This window comes from Canis lupus, chromosome 28 (genome assembly GCF_003254725.2).
Source record: "Canis lupus dingo isolate Sandy chromosome 28, ASM325472v2, whole genome shotgun sequence".
NCBI classification, from domain to species: domain Eukaryota; kingdom Metazoa; phylum Chordata; class Mammalia; order Carnivora; family Canidae; genus Canis; species Canis lupus.
In genome coordinates, this window is record NC_064270.1 from 29,869,379 (window position 1) to 29,879,683 (window position 10,305).

Below are 10,305 nucleotides of genomic sequence, written 5' to 3' on the forward strand. Positions count from 1 at the left end.
CAACCCTTAATTCATACTCAAATCATCTTGCATATTAGGTTTCATTTGATCAAAACGTCTTATAATTCAATACGCACTAGTCTGGTCTAGTCTCTTTTATTTTATAGAGTAGGAAGTAAAAGTTTAGAGGGTATAATGATCTATCCAAGGTGACTCAACCAAAGAACTGCTCAATGGAACCTATATTGAGACCAGTATAGAGAAGGTGACTGTCCCTACCAGGACCACCTGCACAGAACCCCAGGGCTGCTCCAGAAATCAGGACTTTGCAGATAAGTGGCCCTTCCTCTCAGTTCTCAGCTGGGCTATCATCTCCCTGCCGTCAAAAGTAATGAAATATTTTTACCACCACACTGTTACATAAAGGCACAAAATTTCCAGGGCTGGCTCCGAAAGTCCACCAGGATGTATTACTCCCCATAGCCACGGCCACTGGTGTCTGGCTTCAGTGTCCTGGATAAAGACAAATTCCTTCTTGCCTTTTTGCCCACCTTCTGCCCCAACCATTCCTACTGTAGGAATCTTCTACCCACAGTCTGTCTGATGTATGTTTTTGCTTTTCCCAGAAGTATTGGTTTCAATTTTTCCAAGACTTCCTGCTTGTCTCTCAATTTTGATAAAAGCTTTTGGCTATGCCTTTTTTCCTTAATCTTTCTTGACTGGCATCAATATAAAAAGATAGCTCTAAATAGAATAGCATTTGCAAACTCCATTCATTTAATGGTGTATCTTCTCTCCAAGTCATTATCCTGACCTCCTGTGAGACTAAGCCGAGGGCCTCCCCATTTGGCACTGCCCGAGAGATTGTCCCTCTACCTGGGGCGTTTTTTTTTACTCAGGGTCCCCTCCTCAGGAGACTTTTGCTACTTCCCAATGCATGTAAGTAAAGGTTTCCTAAGACAAGTTCACCTTAAAAGTTACAGTCAGTCCAGTAATCATCAGAAAAAGGAAGAACCTTTTTCCAGAGTAAGCAGGTTTATTTCCAAGCTTAAGAATAAAGGAAAACAGGATCTCTGGGGGGCTCAGCGGTTCAGTGCCTGCCTTTGGCCCAGGGCGTGATCCTGGAGTCCCAGGATTGGGTCCCACGTCCGGCTCCCGGCATTGAGCCTGGTTCTCCCTCTGCCTGTGTCTCTGCCTCTCTCTATCATGAATAAATAAAATCTTTAAAAGAAAAAAAAAAGAATAAAAGAAAACCAAGAGTTCCCAGCTTCCCAATTCCTGGCACTTAAAACCATGAAGGTATAATTTTCTTCTTTGCTTTTTCATTGATAAAAGTTGCCATTTTAGATGGATGACACAAGAAAGTAAGCCTGGAGGGACACCTGGCTGGCTCAGTGGTTGAGCACCTGCCTTTGGCTTAGGGCGTGATCCCAGGGTCCTGGGATTGAGTCCCACATGGGGCTCCCCATGGGGAGCCTGTTTCTTCCTCTACCTTTGTCTCTGCCTCTTTCTCTGTGTCTCTCATTTACTAATAAATAAAATATTGAAAAGAAAGAAAGTAAGTAAGCCTTGAATGCACAGGTGGAAAAAAAAAAGTCAAACCTACTTTTCTAGCAGCCTTAAGATCACTCAAGCTAGGAGGGAACTATTGGTGATAACATTTGTTTCCATTTTGTCCTGCTCTTTTTTATCTTGTCTTGTTGTTTAGTTCACCTTTAAAATATTCTTGCAATGAAGAAAAAAAAAATTTTAACCTCCTGAGGTCTTTAAAGCATTTTGGATCAGATTTTTGTAGGCACAAGTCTTATTTTTCTTTTTTTTAAAGATCTTATATATTTATTCATGAGAGACAGAGAGAGGCAGAGACTTGGAGAAGCAGGCTCTCCGTGGGGAGCCTGCTGAGGGACTCGATCCCAGGACCCCAAGATCTTGACCTGAGCCAAAGGCCAAGGCTCAACCACTGAGCCACCCAAGTGTCCCAAGACTTATTTTTCAATAAACTTATGTTCAGATTAATCTATCGTGAGCTAATAACAACAGTGAACACTTGTAAATGGCTTACGCTGTGCTGGGTGCTGTTCCAACGGGGGGTTAAATCCTTCACACCTCCCAGGGCCCTGTGGTGAGCTTACGATTATCCCCACTTCACAGAGGAGGAAGCACGGATGAGGCACAGTGACTTGCGAGGGTCCCCCCGCTGGGAAAGGGGGGACTGTGCTCAGAGCACAGGCCCACAGCACATGTGCTTTACCACGAGGCCCTGTGGCCGTCTTTGTTTTTGATAAATGCTGAGGCCAGAAGACAACGGCCTTGAAGAGAAAGACAGCAGCTGCCCCGTGGGAAAAGACTGAGGAAACCGAGAGGGAATTCAGTGCAGAGGAAAACCCACACAAGACCGGGCCAGAATCATCTCACAATGCAAACACAAAGTACAGACACTCTCCATTTACACTGATGTTGTTCTGGGTGGTTTCTGACTTCAGCAAAAGCCATTATTTCAAAGATACAGATGGCTGAGGCTGGTTGCTGGCAGCATATTTCGTAATGCATTATTTATAGATGCTGTGATGTCATATCTACCAGAGAGTTTCGCCAGACATTAATTCTTTGGAAATCCATACGCAAAAGGCATCTGTAACACTCCTCGGAACTGAATGCCTACAGCGTGGATCCCTCCTGTTAGTCTGCAGGAAGGCCTGGCTAATGATCCTGCATGGACCATTTTCCCAAGGCAAAAAATGTCCTGGGAATATCTCAATACGCAGCTTCCTCGAAGCAGAGTCAATGCACATCATCAAAGAGTCTATCCTAAGTACCCCTAAAACTTACAGCATTATTAAAGAAAACAAACCCAATATTCAAGCCCAGGAAGAGGCAGAAATGTTCACTCCAAATTCTGAAGTGGTTTGGTGCAACACACACACACTCACCCCCTCCCACGCACATACACACACACACACCATTCTCCTGTAAATATTCAAGGAAAGTGCACACCCCCAGAACTTTATTTAAAACCTCACATCAGGGGCGCCTGAGGGGCTCAGTCAGTTAAGCGTCCAACTCTTGGTTTCAGCTCAGGTCGTGATCTCAGGGTTGTGAGATCAAGCCCCGTGTTGGGCTCCACACTCGGCACAGAATCGGCTTCAGATTCTTTCCTTCTCCCTCTCCCTCCTCCTCTGCCCCTCCTCTCCCTCTCTTTCTCTCAAATAAATAAATACATTAAATCTTTAAAACCTCATATCAACTACACCCATCAAATGTATTACTTTTTTTTTTTAAGTCATCCAAACTTAGAAGCAAAAAAATCGGTTTGTTACAACTGGTGATCTATGTAAGGCTCTGGAGAAACTGGGTCATGGAAACACTCTATCTAAATATTACTTAAGTGTTTATCGGCTCCAGTATCTAATGTCTGAGAATAACTACCCTTCGAGCATGCAATTCCCTTGGTGGAGAGGTTTGCGTGAACTGGAATTAGCAGAATATAAGAAGAAGAACGAAAAAGTATTAAAATAATCATCATAATAGCAAGCATCAAAGACCAGAGGAGGAGAGCAGACTGCAAAGAGGATTGGCTGGGCTCGGAAAGGGCTTCTTGGCATAATTTTGCACGTGAAGCCCAGACCTCAGGGGCCAAGTGCTCAGGCGGTGTCTGCAAAGGTCGCCTCTGCACCTGCGTCTGCCCTCCACACTCCCCCAGCCCCTGCCCTGCCCCGCTGTCACCCGGGCAGTGGGCGAGCTGAGGACATCTGCCGACGGGGGCGGGGGCCACTCCTTACGTTCCATGCTCTGGGGTCCACCCGAGGCGTCTCACGCAGCCCAGAAACCCACTGCCTTCTCAGAGACGCTTCGTGTCTCTGCCCGGGGGCTGCGGGGGCTCCTGAGCACCCTTGGGTCCGGAGGAAAAACAAGACTCCATCCACATCCTCTTTTGAGTGGACTAAACAACAGATGGCCACTGGTTTCCAGTTTCTACCAGAGGGAAGGAAATCAGAACGCCAGACTGTTATTTGCAGCCTCCCTAGAATCTCTACTTTCTAGGCAAAGGCCCAGAAAAAATAAAATTACCCAGGAGCCCTATCCTGGGGGTGCAAATGAAGACCCCGGCCTTCACGCTTCCTTCACATCCCAGAAGCCCTGTGCTGCCCCCAGGGCCTGACACTCGTGCACAAATGTGTCCTCGCTCCACCGGGGCCCCACCCGCCCGGCGAGGAAGTGAGCCTCGGAGAGGCTGTGCGTTTCTTGAGTAGGAGCTGCGCCTTCCCCAGGGTCGGCTGTGTCTGGCACTCCTGTTCGTGTTTACACTGATGGATGTTTCCCGATAGATTGGGGGCGAGGCAGGGGAGCGGGACAGCTGTAAAAATAGCTGCCTGGCTGAGCACTTGCTATAGATCCCGTCTCCACGTCACAGCAACCCTTGGAGGTGTGGGCTCCTCGGTGGCCCGTTTTACAGAAGAGGAAACTGAGGCACGGGGAGGTTCAGTAATGTGCTCCAAGCAAAGAAGAGGATGAGGTGGGACCCAACCACCCTAAGCCGTCTGGCCGCAGAGCCTGGAAAGGGAAGGGCAGTGACAGATGCAAGAAGTCAAAGGCGGGGCCCTTTTTCTCACGGAGCTTAAAATTAATTGAGAAGATGAGCCCAGGAGTTCCCAGCTGGCTGCCTGCCCCCAATGCCACAGGCTGGCATGAAGTTTTCTTCACTGGTTCATGAACAAATGCGAAGATAAGGAAACATTTACCATGTCAGCTGTCTTGATATGGTCAAGACAGCCTCGGGTTGTTTTTAGGAAAGAGATCATTGTATTTATTTACACGGTACCAAAATCAAGAGACACAGGGGGAGTACAGGGGAGCAGGGCGTCCTGGCCTGTCCCTCAGCCAGCCACTGCCTCTCCCTGGACACAGCAACCTCTAGCAGATTCCTGTGGATCAGGACGTTTCTGACATGAGAAACTATCTGGGGTGTTCGGGGATGGTTGACGATGGCACGGTTTTCAATGTCCTGACTGGAGAAAGGAAGAAAGGGGAGAAAAGGAAGAAGGGGGTGGGAGGACAGGAAGGAGAAAAGTGGTCAGCTCCATATTCGTATTTATATATATACATATATATATTTTTTTAACTCTAAATATAACTTAACACGATGACTAAATGGATACTGCGTGAACTCAGGCAGGTGGCTCAGGACTTGGGTCAGACATTTGCGTTCTCTGGTCTGTCCCGTGGGAAATGGGTGGCTCTGCCCGTTGGTGGCCTCTGCAGCTGCCCAGGGACAGACAAAGCGGGCAGGCTGCGGCTCAGGGGCACGGAGGCCGGGAGAGCGGGCCCGCGGGAACAGGGAGACCCGGCCCTGGGAGAGGGCTCAGGAGAGAGGACGCTGTGGGGGAACAAAAGGGGCAGAAGTGGGAACCCGCAGCCACCCACGGGCGGAGCGAGAGCCCGGGAGCAGGCCGGGGAGAGATGAGGGGTCCCCGGGCGCTGCGCAGACGCAGAGGGGGCAGCACGGCTGACCTGCAGGCGCCTGGCAAGGCCCTGGAAGGATTCGAAGTGGCCTAGAAGGGGCACGAGGCCCCAGAAGTCTGCATGGGGCCGTGTGTATGTCCCCCCCACCCCCCCGACAGTGGATGCCTCCTGACGGCTCTTATCGAGGAACTGCTGCTGCGGCCTGCCCGGGCCCCCCCTGCCCCTCCGCCCCTCTCGGGGCTGCTGCCCTGGAGAGCTATCTGGGGGAAGCAGAAGACAACCAGGGAGAGTAAATTTAGTACAATTTAAACAGCAACTTTCCGAGCCCAGCGGCCCCCGGGGTGGTGGGGATTACTCCATCAAGGTAGGAAGCCCAGGAAGCCCCAGGAAATGGCCCACCAGGCACCTGCTGGGGTCCCCCCAACTTCTAACAGTGAGGAAAGGAGACATCAGTCACATAGAGTCGATGAAGAGAAAGAAAGCTCCAGCGGCACCTGACACCTGCCAGCCTCCAGGCCACTCTGGGTGGCACTGAGAGCTGACACCACCGATCCAGCCGGCCACGGCCCGTATAAGACAACACCCCTCGGACCGCCCAGCCCCTCTGTCCCTGAACTGCTCTCCCTGAACCCACAGGCCTGAGCCAGTGATGATCTGCAGGGCAAGTTTCCCCAGAGGCCAAGACTGCTCTGCTGCTGGGTTTGTTAAAACAAAGACGTTAAGTTGCTATGTTGACTGTCATCTTTAAATAAAAACTTAAGCCCAGTAATAAATCTGAAACTGGTCCCAAGGGTTTAATGGGATAATGGACAACAGGCCTCGGGGGAGGGCCGAGGCCTGCCTGCAGGGTGGGGATTCCCTCGACGGGTCACCCCTCAGTCCATTTGCAGAGGGGAGGCTGTGGCTTTGGCTTTGCTTTCCAAGTGAGCAGCATCACAACTGCCACCAACAGTGTGAGTCGTGGTGGGGGGCAAGAGGGTGGCCAGATTCCTTCAAGGGGTCCTCACACTTCAGTGGCCTAAGAATCAACTGGGGCGCTTATTGAAAATTCAGCCTACTCTCCCTGCCACCTTGGGTCCCCAAGACTGAATCTGTGGGTCCAGGGTGTGGCCTGGAAAGCTGCATTTTATCAACCTCCTTTCCACCCTCAGTTTGTTCACGAACACACTTTGGGAAATCTAAAAAAGGAAAATAAGGAAATCACACTTTGAACCTTGCAATTAGGGGTTTGGGACTCCAAACTCTGAGCTTGAAGACGTTGTCTCCAATAGGTTTTGCTGAAAAGCAGGAAACGTCTACGGCAGAAGGTTCTGGGAGGCAGGACAGCAGTCAGGTCCATATCAGGGGCCTCCAGGGGGTGGATCCAGCACTTGTGGGGCTGGAAGCTTATACAATTTGGAGAGCCAGCTTAGGAAAAAAAAAAAATCAAAACTACCAAATAAAAATGTACAGGGTCCCGTGGATCGCTTGGCTGGCTTCCCAGCATCTCTGCCTTGGGTCCCACATTTCCTTTCTCACTTGACTCCTTTTCTCAGGGCTGGATGGTGATGCCCAAATGGCTGGGCGTCATTTGCCGTTTCCCATCAGTGGGGCACACTTTAAGCCTAAAAATCCCAAGGAGATTGGGCTCTTGGAGGCCAGGCCCCCAATACCAATCCATGATGCTTAGCTACTAATCTTTCTATCTGTGACCTCATCCCATGTCGTAAGGCTGAAAAGTAGATGCCCTGAAAGAGGTATACTCCACCGATGTCCCTAAAAAGTGCCCCAATCTTTCTGGGGGTACAATCCTCACACATGGAACACCCTTCAAAACCAGTATGCCTGAAAATGACACAAAGCAATGAATAACCAGGCAGGGATGTTCAGAGCAGCTCTGTTTATAATATAAAAGGGGGAAACTAACCATTCTTAGTCATTTATTATGTGCACTAAGGACTTCATGTGTTCCGGTGTGTTTAATCCCAGGACTCTATGAAACCCACTTTACAGAGGGGAAAACAGATGCAGGGGTGTGCTAGTAAACCAGCTATCCTAGGGGGGAAAAAAGAACTTGCTTTTTAGCATTTGCCCATTTCCATGGTGAAACGTAGTAACCAGTTCTCAGATTTCCTGCTAATTTGGCAATTGGCTCAGAGGTCAAGTGGTCACTGAATGATAGCCAGGATGGGAACCAGGAATTGAACTCTAGGGTCCAGGTTCTGACTACCCTCCTGTGAGTGAATACCCACCGACACGGAACACCTAAAACGAACACCCTCCCACAAAGGAATCCTTTAACCCACAGACAACACAGCAAGATCTAGGAGCCCGCTGCCACAAATATAAGCTCTTTCCACTAACCCTATGAAATCTGCCTTTAATAGAGGTGTCCTGAATATTAAATATGAAGATTTGCCTACGTTGTTGGATGGGAAACCAGGTCCATTCCAGTGCTCACAGAGGGACAGCTGTTTGGTTCCCATTTTGCAGATCTTTATCTGCACAGATACAAAGTTTCAACAGCAGCCGAGGTGGGATTTTTTGTCCCAGCGGGTCTGGTTCCAGTCTATCCTCTCAACTGCAACGTCTCTCATAAAATAGGATATTCAGTGAAAACAGGACACGGACCAATGTGTCCAGAGTCTTAGCACTAGAAAGAAGTGACTCTTGGAGTGGGAAGGGGCAGAAAAGCCTCTGACCTCCACAGTCGGGCAAACTTGGGTTTCCAGGATTCTCCGTCCCCCAGTTAAGTGTGACTTGGGCCGAGTCACCTAATAGCTCCTGGCTTCCGTTCCCTCTTGTGCAAAGTGGCCTTACCTGTCCCTATCTCACAGGGTCGCCCCTCAGGGTGCAGACAAAACACAAAACTTGGTGAGCAGAGACCGGGGCCCACATTGCGGGCTCACGGGAGCGCAGCTATAACTGAGAACGAAAGGGCAGGACGGTTGGCATCAAAGCCACGGGCTCATCGTCCCCGTGGATTCTTTGTCTTATCCAACGGGCTCCAAAGTGAGGCTCCGGCTGGTCCAGTGTGGCAGCCAGGCGAGTCCGGGGTAGTGTCAGCGCGCCCCGGGCGCCAGGGGAGAAGCGCCGGCCCCAGCCCGGTGTTCGCCTGGGGTCCCGCCGCGCCCGGGCGCCGCCGAGCATCCCCGAGCATCCCCCGCGAGAGGCGGCCGAGCTCCAGACGGGCCGGGCCCCGCCACGTTCTGCTTTCGGGTCCGGAGCGCGCGCTCCCTCCGAAGTTTGGGGGCGCGTGGGATGCCCTTTCCCCCCAGACCATCGCTCAAAAGAAAACTGCCGTTGTTCCCCCTTTTGCCCAAACTTCCTCCCCGGGGCGCCGTTCGGGGCCCTGCGCCCCCGCCGCGGCCACGACCGCAGGGGCGCCAGGGGGGACGGCGCGGGCGGAGGAGGGGCGCGCTCGGGGGGCGCTCGGGGGGCGCTCGGCGGGTGCGGGCACAGGGGCGGGGGGGCCCGGGACCCGGCGGGCAGCGGCGGCCGAGGCGGCAGCTCCGGGCGCCCCGACCCGCAGCCCCGGGCCCGGGAGCCGCTTACCTGACGGCGGCCGCTTCCTGCTGAGCCTGCTCACGGCGCGGTTGAACATCGCCGCGGTGGCCCCGGGAGGAAGGAGGAGCGGCCGGGCGGCGCGGCGGCTGAGCCCGAGGACCGCGGGCAGGAGGAGGAGGAGGAGAGGAGGAGGAGGGGGAGGAGGAGAGGAGGAGGAGGAGGAGGAGCCGGCTCAGCGCCGCCCCGCCCCGCCCCGCCGCGTGGCGCGCTCCGTGCGCCCTGCCCGCCCTGCCCGCCCTGCCCGCGCCGGGGCCCCGCTGTCCAGCCCCGGGGGCGCGGGAGGCCGCGGGTGACCCGACGCCGAGGCCCGGCCCCGCGGCCCGGAGGGAGAGCCCCGGCCCGGGGCCCCCGCCGCTCCCCCGCCCTGTCCCTGCAGCCCGCGGCCAGGGGCGCCCCCTCCGCACGGGCCCGGGCTCCCCGCGGGCCGGGCACTCCCTCCGGGGAGAGCTCCGGGGTCCCGGGCCGCTGCGCGCGGGGGGCACCTGGGCGCCTTCCCCGGGGGCCCGGGGGCCCGGGGGCTCCGGGGCGGGCCTCGGCGGAGCTCGCGCGCACCCTTGGGTTCCGACGCCCTCGATGCCTCTGCCCCGCACAGCCGCCGGCGGGGGACACTTCTCCAACTCCGGGGACACGTGGTGCGGCTTCCGGCAGGGCTTTCCGCTCGGGCCCGCTGGGCGCTCCCTCCGCTTCCCACCTCGCCGCCGCCGGTCACCTGCTCAGCGCGGCGCGCCCCCCTCCATCCATTGTCTCGTTTCCGTGCAAAACAGCCCCAAAGGGGGTGTCATTAGCCTCGTTTTCTTGAGCGTTCGGTTTCCGAAGAATTGTCTTTCTGGCGAGTCTTATTTTTCTCCTTGTGTATCTGGCTTTGTCTCCAAATTGGTCTTTATTTTTAGCTGTGCTAATTGCTATTTTTCTAAACCGCTCCCCAGTCGTCGGGCCCTGCCACCCATCGTTTTGCAGTGTTTTCACTAGCTGGCACTTTCTTTTATATCATCTATTCTGAGCTGCCCGTTCTGCTCGTTTTTCCTCCCTCCTTCTACCCACCCGCTCGGTCCCAATTCCAGCCCATCTTCTGGCCTTCTACTGTTGCTTCTCATTTCTGTCCTTTTGGCCCCTCAAAGCCACTTTTCTCAAAGTATTTCTAAGCACCCCCTCTCCTCTCTTGCCAGAAGAGGATTTTCTGGCTCCTGAAGATGATCATGGGGATTGTGAGGATGGTCACTACGGTGACCAGGAATAAGCTTAGAGCCCAGGAGAAAAACCTCGATTTAAAAAAACAAAACAAGACAAAAAAACCCTCTTCCTCCTATCCTTAGCCTGCTTTGGGGGTGGGCTCCCCACCTGCTTCCACACCCTTGTAAC

General features: G+C 53.4%; 1 protein-coding gene across 3 annotated transcripts in view; it reads right to left on the bottom strand.

The window, feature by feature from the left end:
* RGS10 (regulator of G protein signaling 10) overlaps nt 1-9,094 on the bottom strand; it is a 39,262-nt gene extending 30,168 nt beyond the window's left edge. The window contains exon 1 of one of the 3 annotated variants that reach the window (XM_025467410.3): nt 8,935-9,094. In XM_025467410.3, coding sequence (XP_025323195.1) covers nt 8,935-8,983 — 49 coding nt within the window. In that variant the 5' untranslated portion in view covers nt 8,984-9,094. Of the gene's footprint in view, nt 1-3,719; nt 4,080-8,934 lie in introns of those variants that run through there. The other 2 variants (XM_025467411.3, XM_035707857.2) reach the window with 2 other exon arrangements.
* Between the last annotated feature and the right edge of the window lie 1,211 nt (nt 9,095-10,305).